The 21833-nt window shown below is 35.0% G+C and overlaps 1 protein-coding gene across 1 annotated transcript in view; it reads right to left on the bottom strand.

The window, feature by feature from the left end:
* The window catches only part of ATP8A1 (ATPase phospholipid transporting 8A1), a 282797-nt gene that overhangs the window by 144519 nt on the left and 116445 nt on the right, over positions 1 to 21833 (bottom strand). The window contains 5 exon segments of the mRNA XM_020990843.2: positions 3323 to 3392; positions 7885 to 7934; positions 8087 to 8169; positions 10306 to 10411; positions 14542 to 14614. Coding sequence (XP_020846502.1) covers positions 3323 to 3392; positions 7885 to 7934; positions 8087 to 8169; positions 10306 to 10411; positions 14542 to 14614 — 382 coding nt within the window.

Here is a 21833-nt window from a genome sequence, read left to right as displayed (position 1 = left end):
GGGGAATGATGTCAAAGGGATGTGAGATGAAGAGGTCATTACTTCAATGATTTCACCAAAGTATGAGGTGAGGATCTCAGTGGAGAAGGCAGGAAGAGGAGGTCCTGCTGGAAACTTAAAGAGAGAAGGAGAGATTTGAAATAAACCATTGTAGAGTCAGCGAGGTGGTACAGTGGACAGAGTGGGGGAGTTGGAATGAGGGAGCCCTGAGGTCAGTCCTCCCTCAGACATTCTAGCTCTGTGTCTCTGGTGAAGTCACTTAACCTTTCTGTGCCTCATCGGTAAAATAAAGAGAATAATAGTACCTACCTCACTGGGTTGTGAGGATCAAATAAGTTAAAAGTGTTCTGTAAACCTTAAAGCACTATGTAAAACACTAGCTCCCTTCTCTCCCCCTCCTCTTTCCAAGGAGAAGTAGAAAACTGTATGATCTAATGATGACAATATTGAAAAAAATGAACAATTTTGAAAAATTTAGGAATTTTGGTCAATGCAATAATCAACCATAATTCCAGAGGACCCATGATGAAGAATGTTACCCATCTCCTGACAGAGAAGCGATATAATACATATGCAGAATAAGATATGCATTTCTGGACATAGCCAACATAGAAATTTGTTTTGTTTTGCTTCACTATTTATTATAAAGCTTTTGCCTTTCACCCTTCTGGTGAGGTGTGGGGTGTGGGGTAGATAGTTAAAGGAAAACAAAGGCCTGACAACTGAAAAACATGTAATCTAAAAATTACTTTGTATTTACTTTTCTGTGCACATCTTGTATAACCCAAGGAAAATGTAAACTCCTTGAGGGAAGGGACTGTTTTTTGTCTTCGTATCTCCAGTGCCTAATACAGGGTCTTGCACATAGTAGGTTCTTAACAAATATCTATTGAACTGAACTGATGTAAACCATTACAAAGAAAAATTAGAGCAAAAATAGCACAGACTCCAGAAATTTTAGATCTCATAGGATGCTCATATTTGTGAAGCCAATACTTGATAGTACTTGACAATATGCGAACATGATTACATCATTATACCCCACAACAGGAAGGCTCTGCCAAATTACCACTGATAAACTTTCTATAAAATTTCCGCCCCTCCCCCCAATTTTCTGCTTCCCTTCTGATACTGGCTACATTCACTTTATTTGTACAAACCTTTTCAGTTTAATGTCATTGAAATTATCCATTTTGTATCTAACCTTGTCCTCTCGTTTATTCATAAATTGTTTGCCTATCCATAAGTCTGATAAGTATACTGTTCTAGGTTCTTCTAAATAAAAAAAAAATTACTACTCGTTCAACTTATGTTACTTCAAAAGAGCTAACAGTCATACTGTCTTCATGAATGATCCTCTGAGAGTACGACACAGGAGGGAGAAGATGACCTTATCCCATCTGCATCCACTTTTGCCAAGGAGACAGCCTTGTATAAAGTAACTGGGATTCTATAGATTGGTTTCATCTTTGTACATGTTTTGTGCATTCTCTCACTTCTTCCCATTTTTTTTTTTAAAACAAGACTTCTTCACACTATTGGCCATAATATATTCAGCTTGAGAAAACGGGTATGGAAAAGAAGATAGGGAGCTGACACGAAAGTTAATGTTACCAATATGGCTAGGTATATGAGTCCAAACTCTTGTTTTCTGTTCAAGGTCTTAACCCCCAAATATGGGGTTTCAGATGTAGACAGCTTCAAAACTTTAACTAAAAAAAAAAGAACTAATTTAGGGAGGGTGACAACATTAATTTTTTTTGTGCCAGGAACCTTAAGAATCTCTCACCTGTAAAGAGTGACCCACCAAAGACCTATCTTGTTTTTAAGAATTCGTATGTGATGTATTAAAGGCTTCATATACCCACTACCTAGTACAGCGCCTGGCACGTAGTAAGTTTTTAATAAATGCTTGGTGACTGACTGGCTTGCTGACTTGTCCTTGTAACAAGATTTAAGTTTTAAAAAATTTTGGCAGAAGAAATCAAAAAATTATCAAACCAAATCAACTAAATATCACATGAAAAACAGCACAAAAAATTTCCAAAATCAATAAAAAATAATCAAGTTTCAAAACAGTATGTAAAAAATTATTAATCTATATTTTATAGGAATCAGTGGTTTCATAATTCACTAACAGATATAAAGAAGATGAAAAAATATGGACTTCTGAACCTCACCTTCAAACTAATTATGTTTGAAAGCAAACTTTTGGATCCCCATTTTCTACATTTTCAGAAATTTTGTAACTGTAACATAGAGTTCTTGTAAAAATATTTTAAAGAGTAACAATTGAGTAGTAGTATAATTATCTTATGGCCTTAGATAGGGAAGAGACCTGGAACTATATCTTCCCAACTTTCCCATGTGCATTAAAAAAAACCTGTCACTAATGTTTCAATGTTTCCTCTGATGTTTCAATACAGTATATGACTGTCGCATGTTTTCAATGCCTATGTTAGCAGAATACAACCTCAATTATATTCATTCTCAAAAAATTTTTAAGTGGAAAAAAAATTTAAAAAAAATTTTTTAAGTGAGAGTTCAATGACAATGCTTGGCTGAGGACTGGTCTCTTTAAATGCATAGCTGCTTAGAGAGTTGGCCATCAGATAATTAAATCTTATTTTAGCTCCTCTAAATCATGAATGCTGTCTATTTGTGGAAAGAGTTGCTATCTGCATGGTGGAAGGAATACCCACACTCATGAAATCATAAATCCTTAAACTGAGTGACAAGGTATAACCAGCAAAATTCATAGGATATATATCTGATTATATTATTATTTCAATGCAACCTGACAAGATACTGTAAACCATCTCAGAAATCCCAAATCTGCTACAGCCAAACCAGTAAAAGTAAAATTATAACAATATGAAGAAATTTTTTCCCTAAATATAATTTAAACTACTTAGATTATAATTGTGGTTAAAATAGTCTTTTCATTTTGATGGCCTGAAAAACACACTAAGCCTCACATTAATTTTGACCATCATATTTGTAATGAAAAAAATCCCAAAATTTAAATGTTTCTTAACAGACTTTTACAATATAAGCATTAATATTTATGTATTAAAACTGAATTATAAAAATAACCTAGCACAAATTCTTCAAAGCATTCAGTTTATGCAGAAAGAGCCCCACATTTCACTAAAAGAGGCTGGATAACATTACCGCAAAACATCAACAGAGGCTGATGTCAGCGACTTCATGCTAAACATCTGTGTTACATTTCCATCATAGAAATTTTCCCTTTTACCTAGAATATGCATTTATAAACGTTCATAAATCAAAACTCTAACAATGCAAAATAGAACCTTACTGCTCCTTTGCAGTAGAGCCGTAACTTCCCAGATGGGGTGCGGACAATCACTGACATTCTTTTTCTGGTGCTGAAAGAAAAGAGGCTTTTCCATAATGTGCACTTATACCAGAATGTGCATAGAAATACTTGCCATGCATCACAGATTTTAATACTCACAGTGCAGAAATAAATTCGAACCAATAATGGGCCACATCCTTCCGGACAAACAAACTATTCCCCAGGAGTAAAGTTAGGCATTTTTGAAGCAACATTAAATTTTTCAAGGCACTGGGGCACAATTTACTATCTAGGAGGAATAATTTAGAAAATGGTCCTCTAGTGACCTGAAAGAATTAATGCACCTCCCAAAATGCTACTCCTGGGGAAAAAGTTATCTCCTGTGATAGGTTCTGGTCCAATGTTTTCAAGTTTGGCATATTTATCAAATAAACACATATAATAGTAGATGAATTACACATATAAAAGAGAATGTGGCTAAAAAGGACATGTAATCAATCTGTATTTGATTTTTAATAAAAACACTGATTAAGTTAACTACTGACCCTTAAAACAAGAACTTGGACATTTAAAATGATCCTTCTTCAATGACTGGAGGCAGCCTAGTAGTATCATGCAAAATCTAATTTACATAAATAAATCTGAGCTATCAAGAGCAAACATTTCATCACTGTGGTTGATGATACAGATAAACACAGTTTAATGAAAACTGCCTGCCAAATGCACAAAATGTTCCAATGCATCAATGAAGAGACAGCAAATTACACTGAGAACAGAATGGCACCATAAAAAAGATGCTAGGCCTTCATTTGGAAGCCTACATATTCTTTTCCCAAGACTGGAAAAAGGTTCTTTTAGGGTACAACTGCACCTAGGAGTCTCCCTTCTCCCTTGTCCCCCACTCTGTTTATGAGCTTCTTATGAGCAAGAACTGTTTTGAGGTTATGGAATATGTTGTAGTAGTTAGGGATAGCAGTCTACTTCATACACTGATGATTGCATTTAAAATTAAGTTAATAATACATTGTTTTAGGTATTTTTATTTGATAGTGAGATATAACAAAAGCAACTTGCTTTTCTTTTGTTCCATTTTTTTTCTTTCCCTTTTTGTAGGAGGAGCAACAATGGCTTCTTTTGACAGCAAGGCACCAGCACTGCAATGGTCATTTAAGTTCTCATAGGGTTGTGAGGGCAATTCTTTGTAAATTACAAAATACTACATAAATGTGAGCTGACATTACCCACACTGTCATTATCATCATTAAGAATATAATCAAAAGCATTTTTTGCCTGAAAGGCTGTTTGAGTGGGAGGCAAGGCACCTAGGTCGCACATACCTATTCCTAAAGTTTGGACCTAAAATCTAAAGTTTGAACCAGGCCTAGTAATGATTAAGAAATACATCAAGAAACTATAATAAATGACTTCTCCCACCCCATAACTGCACAAAAAGTCAACCATAAGCCCATGGGCAGTAGGAAAGGGACCTCTACCAGCAAAACTGAGCACCAGAATAATGCATGCTACCTTTCAGGGCAATAGTACACAGGGACTGTGGGTACACAGTGTAGCCTGTAAAGAAGACTTTTTGTCATGAGGCAGCAAAAGCAGATGGCTTCTTCAAGAAAACCCCAGGGTGCAGGCTTTAGAAGCCCTAGGGAACCTCGACAGAACACACTGAGCAGAGCAGGATCACAGAACTCTCAGATGTTCTCAGATAGAGGTTCTCAGACAAAGGTTACCCAGGCTCAGGGACTCTGAGGCCTGAAATCCTAGTCCTGAGATTTCAGAGAGGTCTATGAGCATCTAGTATTCTGAATTTCAAAGATCCAGGGGCCTCACCCCACAAAGTTAGAGGCTAGCAAGAACCCAGGGAACCTAGGATAAGATCAAATAAGATTGATCGTTCTGCCCAAAAGTGTAGTAGGGGTGGAGCTTGGCACTAGCACAAGGCTTTAATTCAGAAACTAAAGTTGCAGAGATTAGTAAATCAAAGAAAACACCAAGGAGTATCAAAAATGAATGTGGGGGCAGATAGATGGTGCAGTGAATAGAGCTCTGGCCCTGCGTCAGAAAGACCTGAGTTCAAATCCAGACTCAGACACTTAATACTTACTAGCTGTGTGACCCTAAGCAAGTCACTTAACTGTGATCACCTCATCAAAAAAAAGAAAAAAGAAAAAAATGAATGTGAATCTAGAGATTCACCAAATTGCTCAACAACAATTTCTGCAAGCAGAAATTCAAAGGAAAAAATGGATTTTTTACTAGGACTATATAAATACCTAGGAGAAATGAAGACAGAAATAAAAGAATTAAAAGTAGAATAAGTAGCTTAGGAGAGAAAGTAGTAAACTTTACCAAAGAAATGGAATCCCTGAAAACTAGATCAGATAGAAATCAATGGCTCTAGGAGACAGGAAGAAGCATTAGAACAAAAATAAAAGATTGAAAAAAATTTTTAAATGAGATATCTGAGGTAAAAAAAAAATTACCTGAAAACAGATCAAGTAGAGATAACTAAAGAATCACTGGGATCTCTAAAAGCCATGATTTTTAAAAACAGTATCTTGAGAAATCATAAAGGAAAATTGCCCAGATCTATCAAAACTCAAGGGCAAAATGAAAATAGAAATGATCTATTAATCATCTCCTGAAGAGAACTCCAGAAGGAAGTCCCAGGAATGTCACTGCCAAAATTTAAAATTCCTATGTCAAAGAAAAAAATATTTCAGGTATCCAGAAAGAAAGAAACAGTTCAAATATCAAGGAATTACAGTTAGAATCACACGAGACCTAGTAGCTTCTACTAAAAATGAGGAGATCTTGGAACATAATGTTCCAAAAGGCAAAGGATAAAGTTACAATCAAGAATAAATTGCCAGGAAAGCTTCAAACTATTATACAAGGGGAAACATGGACCATTAGTGGAATAGAGGACTTTCCAGTATTTATTACAAAAAGACCAAATGGAGTAGGAACTGTGAAAGACAAACACGAGTCCTGAGAAACCTAGAAATGCAAATTTATTTGAGCAAACTGGAAGAAGCTATATAATTTCTCATAACTGGGTTGCATGAGAAGAATATATAAACATGGAAAAAAGCATGGAGGAAGTGGGCATTGGATGAATCTCACTTTTTATCTGAAGTGGACAGAAGAGAATTGAACCAAAATACACAAGTTTGGTGTAGAAAACCATCAAACTCAACAGGGAAACAAATGGGGATAGGAAAGGGAGGGGCTAAGAGAGAGGATGATACTGGGGAGGGATAGTCCCACTTCAAACAACCTTCCCGATCTTGCAGGAAGCAACTAAAAGGCAGAAAAAAAGAGCTAGAATCTAAAAGGGTGACTTAGCTTGCCTCTTAGACAATTGGGGATTAGATTATGAAATTGTGGCATATGAATGTAATGGAATATTATGTGCCATAAGAAAAGACTAAAGAGAGACTCTGAGAGAATCTTGGGTTGTATGAACTGAAGTATAAATGAGAAGAACCAAGACAACAATTTATTCAAAGACAATGACATGAAAAAATAACCGTAAAAGACTTAAGAACTCTGATCAATTCAACAACCAACTATGTTTCCAGAGGAACTATGAATAATGTTATCTATCTGATGGAGAGGTGATAGACACAAAGTACTGGCCACATATTTGGACATGGCCACTGTGTGGATTAATTTTGCTTGACTGATAATTCATTACAAAGATTTTCTTCTTTTATTCTCTTGGTTTATAGTTGGAGAAGTGAGGTTGGGAGGAGGAGGAAGTTAGTAATAGTGATACTAAAACAAAAGAGTGCCACTTACATTTTTTTTAATCCACAGAAGGAACAAAAGGAAGCCCAGATAATTAGAACAGTTTTGAAAGTTAATGTGTAGAATTTTTAGAAAAAGCAATCTCTATGAAACGGAGAATCATGGTTTCCTATAGAATCCTTTTTTTTTGTTCTGCTGTGTATATAGAAAAGCTCTTTTTTTGTGTTTAGAGTAACTTGTTTGCTAAAAAGTTCAAGGAATTTGAGTTTAAAAAGTAATCAGAAAAGAAGTATTTATCTCCTTTTGATAAAGCACAACTACCTAGTACAATTTTCTGAAGATTTATTTACTTAACTATATAGATAAATATAATTACATGAGAATGAAGAAACAAGTAACAAGAAATGTTATTGTTCAACACAGAAGGGAAAAAGTAAACAATTACTTTAGAAAAATTTCAATAGAAAGTTAATTGATTTTCTAGTTGTTTATCCTTTTTCAGTTGGTCAATGATCTCTGGACCTACTAGTGATGCAGAATGGAAAAACTGTCTAAAAGTATTCATGCCAAACCCTATTCTGGAACACTTTGAAATGTGCTGCCTATGACTGTCACCTAAAGACGTGTCTGTTAACTTTTACAGACAAAATTTAAATGTTTTAGAGTAAGTCTAAATTCAGTTAAACATAAAATGGAACTCATTATTAAAACACTGAAATAAAAATAAGCATTGATAAATCCCATGCATAAGTGAATTTAAAAAAAAATGAAAAAAATCAATGGAATAGGTGGCTTACCTGGTAAACTCCAGGACATTGAGTAATTCATATCTTTCTTCCTGTCCAAGCTAAGAGGGAAAAAAACCCCAATATCAGTAAGAAGTTGTCTTTTTTGGCTTTTGTATAAAATTTAGTATAAAACTGTAATTACGCATTAACACATAAAATGTTAACATAAATATGTTCTCTTTTGAAATGTGTTTTCTTAACATGAACTTACAGAATCTATGATGACTGAATCAGGTGTTCTTCCAGTGAAAACAAAATTCAACTGTTTAGCAGCTCTGACCAGGGCTCCTTCATCTGTTTTAAGAAATCATTTGATATTAATGGAAGCACTGGAGAAATGTTGTGGTTTAATAAACAGAGGGCTGGCCTTAGAATAAGGAAGACTTGGGTTCAGCTCTAGTTTGTAATATATAATGGCTAGGTGACCATGGGCAAGTCCAGTTCCTGGTACACCTTAGGAGGTTAATATATGCTTGCAGTTGACTTAAGTTTTCAGTGTCATAGGCAACTCTCTAAAGTCTATAAGCACAGGCACCTAGGTGGCATGGTGGATAGAGTGCTAGACTTGGTGTCAGGGCAATCTAAGTTCCAAGTCTGGTTTCAGATACTTATGAGCTATGTCACCCTAGGGAAGTCACTTAACCTCTGTCTGGTTCAGTTTAATAGCACCTACTTCATAGGGTTGTTTTGAGGATCAGATATAGTAATGTATGTAAAAGACTTTGCAAACCACTTAAAACACTGTAAAAATATTAGCTATAATTGAGTTATAGAGGACTGATCTGTCTGCATCAGTGGAGGGATTTTATATATGGGGAACTCAACCTCAATGAAATCACAAATTTGGAGAAAATATCAAAATAATGAATAGAAATAACAAATACACTTAAAATTAATATGTTAAGGTAACATGGATTGACCAATACGTTAATATAAAAAGAGATTCGAAGAAATTAAATATTTTTAAAAATTAACGAAATGTTAAGCAAAAAATCTTTTTGGGTCAATTTTTGTTCTTGAAAATCTATGTTAGATATATCTCATTCTCACCTTAATAACAACTATATATTGCAGAATATCTTAGGACTTTGGAGTCATGACTTTGAAAATGGACTGTTTGTTCCTGGGGCTATAGAACTTGTACCATACAGCCTTATATATAGTAGGTGTTTAATAAATGTTGAGTTAACTTGGAAACGTGGCTGGATATATTAATGCACCCAAAACATTCCCTGGGTTTCTGCTAATTGATACTATCCCATATTATAATAACATCATGACACAGCTGAAAGGGTATTATTGTTCTAAGAGTCATAAGACCTGGGTTAAAGTGTTGGCTTTGCTACTGACCATGTGACTTTGGGCAAGTCACTCTTTCTAACCTCATTTTCCTTATATGTAAAATGAGAAAATTGGATCAGTGGATTTGCAAGATCTTTTCTAGCTCTGACATTCTAATGATTTATCTCTTTGGCCACCTAAAGCCCATTTCTTGACCAGTGGCTTTAGAACTGAAGCTTGATCAATAAATACACTGACTAAAATGGCAACACTAGAACAAAAATGTAATATTAAGGGAAGGGAGCAAGCATTTATTAAGAGCCTACTATGTGCCAGGCACTGTGCTAAATGCTTTATAACTATTTAGCCTGGAAACTATGAAATATGACAATATTTTAAAGGGCACTAGTTTATTTTATAGAGTTTTATAAATCACTCACCATGTCAGTGCAGAACATATTATTCTCCAGACTGTTTGCTTTCTTAGAGTTTTGTGTTCATAAGATTAGCAATGTAACCAGTTTTAGATTTAAAGTACTACTAAAATCTTGAGTTACTCATTTGGTACCTAAGTTCTCAGTGACTACTTTAATAAAAGCAACATCAACAGACTGCCTTGAAAATCTATTCAAATGATCTAGTCTGTTTTCACTGAAACTAAGCTTAAAATACAAATTATTTGCAGTGGAAAGAGATACACATAAGGACTGACTACTCTTGGGCAAGCAACATTTTCTTCCTGAAAGTTTTCTTGCACTGTCAGTTTATATTACTCTTACCTTAAGTCTAGTTATTCAAAAAGAAGGAATTAAATAGCATGCATATTGCTGCCTGCATATCAGAAATTTTTTTCATTTCAGTGTTAAATTCATTATTTTGGAGACTATGTATTAAAATTGAACATAAAAGTTACATGTTTCATATTATCAATTGTTTTAATCAGGTGAAAGCTTCCAAACTATGAAACAGAGACTTTTAGTCTGCATAAAGTAGATTCTATCAGACAGTAATTATCTCACTTTTAGAAATAATACAGTTCACTTTGAGAAAATAAATGTTTGGATAATCCTAAATCCTAGGAAATAAGATTTTATTTTCCAAAAGAACAATTTTCCAAGGTGAAAGTTCCAACAATTACTTAGTTGTTACCTGGAGATGCTGCTTGGTAAATAATCTTATCACCTTCTCGTTCTGGTACTGCTGTATGACAAACAGCCATCATTGTAAGAAATTCACATATAATCGGTGCAGTTGGCTAGAAGAAAAGAACAAATAAATAAAACTGTTTATCATTTAAGTGTTCTAACTAACTAGTGATAGCAACATTTCATCTTACGTCTTTCCCACAATTCCTTTAAAAATCAAGATTATCTCTATGGGTTAAGTGAAAATTTACACTGAAGAAAATTAAGTATGCAAATATTCTGTTTCTAGAAGGTTTTAGTTACAGAACTGACTGATTCAACAAATATTAATTGAATTTCTCATTATATATAAGATACTTTACTATAGTATAATGGACATAGGAAATATGATGAAGAATAAATACTGCCCTCATGAAGCTTGTATTATGGTATGGGAAATTAAAGAGGATTACCAAAATGATAGCTCATAGAAGTCCTATAGACACATAATACCTGGATTTTGTCACGGCTTTTGACAAAATTTCACATATTTTTGTGGACAAGTTGCTCTGAAATTCTATGATTATTTTGATTAAGATGGAGAGATGTTCAGTGGATAACTATGTAGTTGGGCCAACTTGGAACTGGCCGATACGTTTACCCAAAGAGTCTAGACATGGACCAATGTCAACCTAGAAGGACATATCTAGCAGAAATGCCCTGGGGAATCTATCCTGGATCTGTTTTATTTAATATTCTTATCAGTGACCTGAATGAAGACTAAGGTGACATTTATGAAATCTGAACATGCTAAGAAGCAGAGAGATAGCTGCATGACAGAATCAGGATCTAAAAAGACCTCATTAGACTGGAAACATGGGCCAAATATAACATTATGAAATTTAACAGCAATAAATGTGAAGTCTTGAGTGTGGGTTTAAAATCAATTGTTTAAGTACAAGATGGAAGACACATCAGGTAGAAGACTATTTATTTATTTGGCTATTTAATATTTGGTAAAAAACAAACATATAACAAAAAAAACCCCTCTCAACCAATCCAATTTAGAGGTTTTGTTGCATTCCAAGATCAATCTGAGTGAAAAAATATGAGCTAGTATGTATGACCTTGCCAAGCCACCTAATGTAATCTTAGGCTATACTGACAGATGAATGGTGTCCTCAACGAATATAGTGATACTCCCTGAGGTACTGTTTGCTTCTAGGTGTCATGTTTTAGAAAGCTGGAGTAGGTTCATGAAGGCAACCAGGATGAAGAGGTAACCTCATATTCAAGCTAAAGGACTAGATGAAGGAAGTAGGGAACTAGGCCTTTGTAAGAGAGTATTTGGCAACCCCAACTCTTACACTCTCTCAACCCCACCACCCATGCAATAAAGTCCTGTTGTTTCCACATTTATAACATCTCTTGCGTATGCTCCCTTTTCTCCTTTGCTACACCGGGTTCAGGCTCTCATCACTTCATGAATGGACTATTGTGATAGAGGTAATGAGGTGGCATAGTGGATAAAGTATAGGACTCGGAGTCAAGAAGACCTGGGTTCAAATCTTACTTCAGATACTTATTAGCCTTGTGACACTGAGAAAATTACTAAAATTGTATCTAAACCTCGATTTTGTCATCTTTAAAATGGGAAAATAGCACCTCTACTTCATAAGGATGTTGTGAGATCAGATGGCTCTAATATGTATAAAATGCTTTATAAACCTTAAAGTACTATTACATTCATGAGAGCCAGAGTGGCTACAGTGCTGGACATGGAGTCAGCAGGACCTGGGTTTTAATCTTGCTTCAGATATTGGTTAGCTCTGTAACACTGAGCAAGCTATGTACCCTCTCTGTTTCCTCACCTAGAAAATTTGGAATATTAATAACTCCCTAGCCTCACAGAGTTCTTGGGAGTTAAGGTCAGTTAAAATGCTTTCTAAATCTAAAGTGCCATCCAAATGCAAGGTATAATAATTATTCATTCATACATTTAAATACTTATTAATTGCCTATGTATGGAGCATTGCACCAGATACAGAAGGGGATATGGAATTTAGAACATACCTTTTTTGCTCTAGTGGAAACGGCAATTTAACAGGGAAATAAGAAATAACAATAACAACAATAAGAGCATTTATATAACAAATTAAGATTTGCAAAGTGATTTACATATGTTATTTCCTTTGATCCTCACAGCAAACAACCTTGTGAGATAGCTGCTATTATTTTCTGCATTTTATAGCAACTGAAAGAGCTTAAGTGACTTGCCAAGGATCACATAGCTAGTGTCTGAGGCCAGATTTGAACTCCTGCCTTCCAGACTCCAAGCACCACTTAATATTCTACCCTATAGAGAGATTTTTCTCACACTTAAAACACAGATGGCTATATCACACCACAAGGTAACTTCTTTAGAGAGCTGCAAATCAAAGAGTTATAATTTTGGACAACAGCTGGCTTTTGAGCTGGGTTTTAAAGAACAGTTAGGAATTAAACAGAGGAAGATGCTGAAGGATCCTTCTAGCCACAGGGAGCAATGTGATCAAAGGCATATGAAGCAGAAGAAGGCAGAGGGAGAGGGAGATGGTGCAGAGAATACCTCCATTTGGCTGCAGCCTGTAGCATACGGAGGGCAGTCATAAGAGATGGTACTGGAAGAGCAGAATTAGTGCCTCTGGGGGAGGAGATGGGCTTACAATGACAAAGGTGACCCCAATCTTTTAAGTCTTTTCTTTCAGCTTCTTCACCTGGAAGACCTAAGCCTTTCTCAGCAGGGGCTTACACAGATTCCTTTGACAATGAGGCTACTCTTCTAACTCTTGACAAAGTAGAACCCCTTTATCTTCAAAAACTATCTCCACAGAATCTCAAAGAGTACAATGTGATTAGTGGATAAGAGGTGAAACAATGTTTTCTATTTTCAGGTGTTTCAAGTTTTGTAACTTACCTTGCAGGGGATTAAATATAGTGAAAACTGAAGGAAACAATTTCTTAGTGAATCTGATTCTACTAATATTGGGAGATTGGAGTTTTTTTATTCAGATCTAGATCAGACTTATGATTTGGGGCAGGTTAACTAATGCCTATGAGCCATTATATTTGTGTTAAAAAAAAAATCAACTTCAGAAGCAGCCAGGTGGCGCAGTGGATAGAGCACCAGCTCTGAAGTCTGGAGTACCTGAGTTCAAATTTGGCCTTAGACCAAACACTTGACACTTACTAGCTGTCACTAGGGCAAGTCACTTAACCCCAATTGCCTAAAAAAAAAATCAACTTCACAAATACCAAGTAGGGAGGCATAGTTAGACAGCAGTTGTCTGAAAAAGAGCAGGAGATTTTGGTGGGTTATAAGCATAGTAAGGGTCAACAATATAATACGGTAGCCAAAAAAGCTAACACGATATTTGGCTCCAATAAGAGAATCATAGCTTCCAGGGATAACAGAGCTATTCTTGCTCTACTCTCTCCTGGAAAGACCACATCTGCAGTGTTGTGTTCAGTTCTGGGCACCACAGTTTGAGAAAGATATCAGATGGAGGAAGGCAACCACGACAGTCAAACCCCATAAGTCCATGCCATATGAGGACTGAAGAACATGGAGCCTAAAGAAGAGAAGACTAGGGCACTTGAGATGCTATGACACGGGAAAGACTTATTTGGTTGCCTCACAGGGCAAAATCAGGAACAATGAGTGGAAATGAAGAGGTAATTTCAAAGAGATCAGAGAGGCTTAATGTCAAGAAAAACTTTCCAGCTTATCTAAAAGCAAAATAGGCTGCCTCAACAAATAATGAGTTCTTCATCATTTGAAGACTTCTATTGAAGGACAGATAACTTCTTGATCCAGTATGTTACAGAGGGGACTCTTTTTCAGGCTTGGTTTGGAATAGATGTCTGTGTAGGTCCCTTCAAACACTGAAATTATGTGATTCTATGAAAATAGTACTTATTATTTAGCAGGAATAAAGAGTTACACAATTAATTCATGGAAGGTATTTTGAAAAAAAAATAGCATTCTGGTTGTTGATGTTACAAGACCAATTTATTAAAAACTAAACATTCTTTGCCAGCTTATTACTGATTCAGTAATGTTATTTCAAAATTTGTTAAATATGTATACAAATGAGAAATTATTATATTCCCACATATTCATTATTTAAGAAGGAATATACAGAGAAAGTAGTTTGTGCTTCATAGCGCCTCTTTTATCATTTCTCATAAAACTTTTAAAAAATGTTTCCATGCCACTTACATGATTACTTTGGAGATTTTCCAGTAATGATGAATCATTAAATATTTTTTCTTCTCCAGGCTGTGAGCCCTGCCTAATTTGCGAGTGGGAGAGGAGGAAGAAGAGAGAAAAATTGGTTCATTAGCATGAGCATGGAACTATTTGTCACTCACTGTTCCCAAGACAATCAATTAAACTTCTATACCCAAAAACATTTAATAAGGTAAGTATGATACTTGTATTTCTAATGAAAATATTATAATATCAACTAACAAAAAGTTATTTGCATCAAGAATAAATGTATTAGAACCCAAAATGTTCAATGTACTAAAACATGAGCCATTTTTGTAATCTGATGAAAATGAAAAGTACTCTTGTAGCTGAGTTTACAGCTATAAAATTATGCCTTCGCAACATGAAATATAACAAAAATTAAGCCATTTTTAATTATCAGCAAAGAAATGTAAGTCCTGAAAAACAATGGCATTTGCAGTGCTAAAAGATTTTCTTAGAGCTGCCTTCTTTACTTATATGCATATATGTGTGATATATACATATATATGCACACACACATATACGTACATTTATATTTATATTTACATTGCTGTTCACACCTATGTTTTCATCTGATGCAGAAACTAACTCCATTGATGTAGTTCAACAGCTCATCTGTAATTTACTCTCTTAGAGCACTGTTTGGCTGCTGGGGTACTCTGAACAACTGGGTGATTGGTCTATGGTCACACAGCTAGTACATGCCAGAAGTGCAATTGAACTTAGCACCAGTTTAAGGTTAGAGCCTGCACTTCTGTAAATCATCCTCAAATTAGGCTTACAGTGAGACAGCATGTAAACTTGTTTTCCTCCCTTGAATCATAATCATAAATTGTTCCATCTCTCTCTGCTCAGAGATATTAGCCATGAATAGCCTCTTTTCATTTCTGACATTCATTTGCTCTACTTGAAATTGTTGTGTGGATTTTTAATATTCCAGAACCACTGTGAGACCCTCTGAAAACTGGGACTGGTTCCTAGCTATTTTAATAAATTCTGGACAATGAGAGTGTTTTTATTCTATACCAACTGTATTTATTAGGAGGGCAAAAAGCATCATATTTTTCATTTTGTATTATTTATTGATACATTCTACAAGGATCATATGGTGGCAATTTCCTTATTTATTCATATATGTCATTTTTAAGGCCACATAGCATTTCATTGCATGTAAGGATAACAGTCCACACAGTCATGTACAAAATCACAAAATTTAAAGCTGAAAAAGACTTTAGAGAAAATTGAGCCTTCTCAGACACAGAGAACTTAGGTGATATGCCGAATGTCACACAGGAAGCTAGTGGCTGAGTGAAGTGTTTGGAGTCAGCTCCTTCCACAGGAAGAGAAGAAAGCTGCTTAACTAAAGCTTTGAGCAAATGGTTAAGTCTTTATACATTATATACTATTTTGCCTGTATGAAAACAGCAAGACACTTAGAAATGAATGAAAATTTTGTTATGGGAACTTTCTCCATGTTAGCTATTAAGAAAAAAAAAACCCAGGACCTTTGATTTCATCAAAATAGGGGAATTCCTTTTACTAAAGTCCATTGACACCTGTTTAGCAACTCAATTTTAGAGAAGTGCCTGTGTGCTCAGGGTTACAGAACTAGTATATTTGTGTCAGAGGTGGTACTTGGACCCAGATCTATTTGATTCTGAGGCCAGCTCTCTTTTCACTATGCCATGCTGCCTCTCAAATATATATTGTACATAAACCAAATGTGACCAATGGAGGATTCCCAAGGTGATCTGCTTTTACACACATTGACATGCAACACAGAAAGATTAAATTTTGATATTCAAAGAAAAAAAAGCATTAAAAGATGGCAAACCATAAAAGCATACAGTTTATTGTTCATTGAAAACTGACAATTTATCTATTCTCTTCAAATGAGAGGAACAAATCTTGAAAGTAATAGGCCTTTTCCTGAAAACATCATGATGTGTCTCCAGGACCAAATAATTTAAATCTAGAAACTATTAGCAAGAACATTTGATTTAATTTTTTTTTTTATTCTGCTAGTTCTGCTCTCCCTGCAACTGGAAAAGAAAAAAAAAGAAAAATTAAAACTCTTGCAATAAAGATGTCTAACCAATGAAAACAAAACCACCTATTGGCCATGACCAAAACAACAAATTTCATTTTAAACTGAAAAACACAAACTCTCTGTCAGGTGGCAGAGAATATATTTTATCATCAGTCCTCTTGAACTGAGGTTGTTCTTTTTCATTGATCAAATTTCTTATTCTCCTGACTCTACTCCCTTCATGCTGCATCAGTTCATACAAGATTTCCCAGGCTGACATGAAGCTGTCCTTTTTTTTAATCATTACTTATTAATAAAATTCCATTACATGATACACTATTTGTTGAATTTTCCCTAACTCATGGGCATCTCCTCAGTTTCTAGTTTTTGGCTACAACAAATATAGTTGCTATAAATATTTTATACCTTTGAGTCTCTCCCCTCTTTTCCTTGATATTGTGGAGGCATAGACCTACCAGTGGTATGACTGGGTCAAAAGATATACACTGTATAATGACTTTGGAGGTATAGTTGCAAATTGCTTTCCAGAAAAGCTAGATCAGGTCAAGCTTCACCAATAGCTCCTTAGTGTGCCTTTCTAACCAACACCCCTCCAACAACTGTTATTTTCCTTTCTTTAAATACTATTTTGGGTGTGAGATATAATCTTGAATTCATATCTTTATAAGTGATTTGAAGCATTATTCCCATATGGTTATCAATAGCTTGAATTTATTCCTTTGTTCATGTGTTCATATCCTTTTACTTATCATTGGGGAAATCACTCATGTTCTTTTATATTTGAATCAGTTCTTTATCTTGGTTATCAGACCTTTAACAAAGAAGCTTCATGCAAATTATTTTTTCCAGTGAATTGCTTCCTTTCTAATTTCAACTGATTGAGGTTGTCTGTATCAAACATTTCAATTCTATATAATAAAAAATATACATTTTATCTTTTATGATCTTTGCTATCCTTTGTCAAGTTATAAACTCTTCCCCTATCCCTAATAAAGCATATGCCCTATAGAGTAGCATCTCTATCACAGAAAGAATAACAGTGGAATACAGAGGAATCCATTAGGGAAAAAATTACAGGAAGAAGGCAGAAATGATTCTCATGGTCTCAGATGACCATACACTAATCTGAAGAAAATGCATAAAGGGGATTATAGATCTTTATTACAGGAGGAAAATACAAGCCTACACTATCATTAAAACTTAGTAGAATGCAGCACTGGAAGCATACACCTTGTTATAAAAGTATGATGGAGGATATTTGAGTAAGGCTAAAAAGAGAGAAATAGATGCAATAATATGATTAGAGCACATCATAGAAATCAATGTGGCAGATGGATGAAATGAATGTTAAGTGCTGTACTCAAATCTCAGAATTGGGATAAAGATGGAATATAATTGAAAAAGGAGACTTAGACTATCTGGAAGCCTCTCTCTGCTAAGAATAGAACAGACACTCAGCAAGTTCTTGCTTGCCTTGATAATTTCATCTCTTAGAAGTTAGAAGCAACAAAATGAATAGGTATCTTGAATCTGATTCTGACCAAGGAGGAATTGATTACTGAAGTTGAGGTTACAAGAATCTTAGGAAAAAGTGATGAAGTCTAGAAACCCATGCAGACTCACCTATATTCCAGAGTAGATTTCAGAATTCAGAGAAAAACTGTGTAGAATCCTATGGTCTAAAGGTCTAAAAGGAAAAGTCAATTTGAGAGGAATGGAAGATGTCAAGAACAAAATTCTGACAACACAGTCCCAAATTATTTTGATGAAGAAAGTGGGGGGTTGCCTATCCCTAAAAAAAATCAATGTGGCTGCATAGGAAATTCATTGGCGTGTTAAGGTTTTAAAAAGATATGCACAAGAGATAGAAGTGAAGGCACATAACTCAGGATGGATCCAAGTGTTTCATAATTCTATTAATATGGCCTCATGAAGAATAAATCAGAGTATGAGTGAAGGCTTCTCATAAATGCTAAAGACAATAAAAAAGGTTTTAATTGAAACCTGTGTTGAGAGCAGAAAGAAGAATAAGGAAAGGATAAGATCATGGGATAAGTTCAACACTGTAGAAATACAGTGTGGCACAGTAGATAAAGTGCTGGCCCTGCAAGGTAAAATACCTGGATTCAAATCTTTGACACTTAATAGCCATATGACTTACTAAGAGATTATTTAAGCTATCTGAGCCTCACTTTCCCTGTCTGTAATAATACACGTATTATCTACTTTACAGGGGCAGCTAGATAGTGCAAGGGATAGGGTGCTGGGCCTGGAGTCAGGAAGACTCCTTTTCCTGAGTTCAAATCTGGCCTCAAATACTTACTAGCTGCATGAACTTGGGCAAATCACTTAACCCTATTTGCCTCAGCTTCCTCCTCTGTAAAATGAACTGGAGAAGGAAATGACAAGCCACTCCTGTATCTTTGCCAAGAGCATCCTATATGGAATCATAAAGAGTCAGATATGACTGAAATGATTGATCAACAACAATAAAATCTCACTCACAGGGCTATTATGAAGGTCAAATGAGATAATGTATAAATTATGTAGGCTTCAAAATTTTAGAGCATTATATGAATGTTAGTTATCATTACTACTGCCTGATACAAAAAAAATGTTTCATGGATCAGAGTCAAAATGCTCTGTATTATTCTGTTCCACATTTTTTATCCATGACTTAGATGACAACAGAGGCAACATAATTATTAAAATTTTAAAATGCATATGATAACAACATTGGATTCCAAAAGAGATTTAGAAACATGGGCCAAATCTAAAAGGATGAAGTTTAATAATGTAATCGTGCAATTGGATTAAAAAAAATAAAGTCCATAATTTCAGAAGATGTGGCTAGATGGCAGTTCCACATGAAATAGACTTGTGGATTGAGTGGCCTGGAAAATCTAAATGAATGAATAGTGTGATTTAATAGCCAAATGAACCCGATATAATATTACACTAAATGAAGAAAGATCTAGTGTATGAAAAAAAGATAACTGCATTATATTCTGTTTGGAGTACTGTGGTCCATTATGGGTACCACATTTTAAGAAGGATATTAACAAGCTGAAAAGGTTCCAAAAGGGCTTTTGCAATAACATGAGTCAATACTACATCACAAACTAGTGATTGTTTAGTCCAGTGAAAAGAAGAGGTGGGGGATGTGAAAGGAATGATTGCTATCATTAAATATTGAAGAATTGTCATGTGAAAGGAGAATTAGACATAACCTTTCTGTTCTCAGAGGACTGAACAAAGTTTAATGAATGGCAGGTAAAGTGGGGAGGATTTCAACTCAATACAAGGAAATGCATCATAATGGTTAGAAATGCTTCAACAAAGAATGAGCTACCTTGCGCTCATCATTAGAATTCTTTAAGCAGAGGCTAAGTGGCCATGGTCAGGGATCCTGCCCAAATGGACTCAGGCTTTTCAGAGAGTAGCTGCCTAGTTGAATTTTAGATTCATTCCCACTCTAAGATTCTATGATCCTATATAGTAAAAGAGCAGGCAGAGGAAATTTAAATAACTAAAAGTCAAGAAATCACATGAATTTGAATACCAGCTACTACTAGGCAAAACAATTTTAATATTATTCAATAATATAAGATATAGCTAATTTGCTACCTAAAAATAGTCAAGTCCCTGAGTTCAAAGGGAGATGAGAATTGCTGACATACTGAAAAAGACAAAACATTTTTAGACATAACCTTTATCCTAGTTAAACCTCGGATATTTTGATACCTTAAAAAATACATGATTTTATTATGAGTGTTAGTAATTCATCCATGGATACAGATTACAACTTGATACCATCTTGTCATGTTTTTTTTTCATGTTTTTTCTCCTTCTCTAAATCTATAATGGATTCATCTGATATTTGAGGCTTTACTCCTATTCTTTTTGTATGTTTGGCATATCATTTTATCTTTCCAGCTGTCTCCTGTCTATTGTCCCCATCTTTTTCTAGCACTATAAAGTCACACTAACATCCTATACTACTTTTCCCCTATACAAGTAGGCATCGACTAGATGATGCAACCTGCTAATAGCAGGCAATAGCTAATAGACTGCATCTTTCCATTGTCTTTAGATTATATATATAACTGTAATTGTGGGTTAGTCACACTGCAGTCACATAGGTTACCAGTAATAAAGGATCACCGGGAGAATAATAATATTAAAGAAATAAACTTCTGTGGTGAAGGAGACTGGGGTCAGATTACAGCTGAACTGTGAAATAAAATTCCCAGTTCAATATTAGGCTGGCATCCCATAATTTTTATAAAAATATTTTAAAGCATAAAATATTTGTACATCAGAAATTGATAGATGGATTTAGACATTATAATATATGGTATATAGTAGAGTATAGTACATAATATATGGTATTATAGTTAGCATTTTCTTCCAGTACCAACAGATAATTCTTTTGGTGCAATAGAAGTCTAGATTATAATTGAAAAAAAAACACCACTTGACATATATATTAGAACAAGATATCAGAGTTGGAATAGGACTCAGAGATGGCTTCTGTTAATTCAATATCTGTACAGGCAACCAGTACAACATTACACCTGGACATCCAATACTGTCTACAACCTGACTGCCAATTGCTCATCCAGCTTTTGAAGACTGCAGATGAGAAGGGCCCATTGCACTATCCAAAGCAGTCCACTTCATTCTTGGATAGCTGTAATGCTTAGCAAGTTTTTCCTCACACAGACTGGCTGTAACACTGAATCTTTTGTCCATTGTACCTATCCTCTAGGGTCAAAAAGTAAGCCCTAATCCATCTTCCACAACAATTGTGAAATGATTTTTAACCAATCACCAAAATGTAGCATATTTTAATACAACATTTATATTCATGTTTCTGACAGATGGTCAGATAATTATGTTCTATGTTTTATTATGAGGAACAAGAATGGCTGAATATAGTGATTGGGAACAGGGCAGGTGACCTCTCATGGGCCCTTTCTCATCACCTCTGCTTCTTATAATTCCTAGTTTCCTTCAAAGTTCACCTCAAACGTCACCTCCTACAAGAGGCCCTTCCTGATAACCTTAGCTCCTAATGCTCTCCCACCCACAAAAATTACGTTTTATATATTATGTGTGTATATCTATCCATCCATCCATCTATCTATCTATCTGTCTGTCTGTCTGTCTGTCTATCTATCTATCATCCATCTATCTATCTATCTAT

The sequence above is a fragment of the Phascolarctos cinereus genome, unplaced genomic scaffold (assembly GCF_003287225.1).
Source record: "Phascolarctos cinereus isolate Bilbo 61053 unplaced genomic scaffold, phaCin_HiC Scaffold_9;HRSCAF=440, whole genome shotgun sequence".
Classification (NCBI taxonomy): domain Eukaryota; kingdom Metazoa; phylum Chordata; class Mammalia; order Diprotodontia; family Phascolarctidae; genus Phascolarctos; species Phascolarctos cinereus.
Note: the sequence above shows the minus strand (reverse complement) of the source record. Positions and strands in the feature narration are given on the sequence as shown.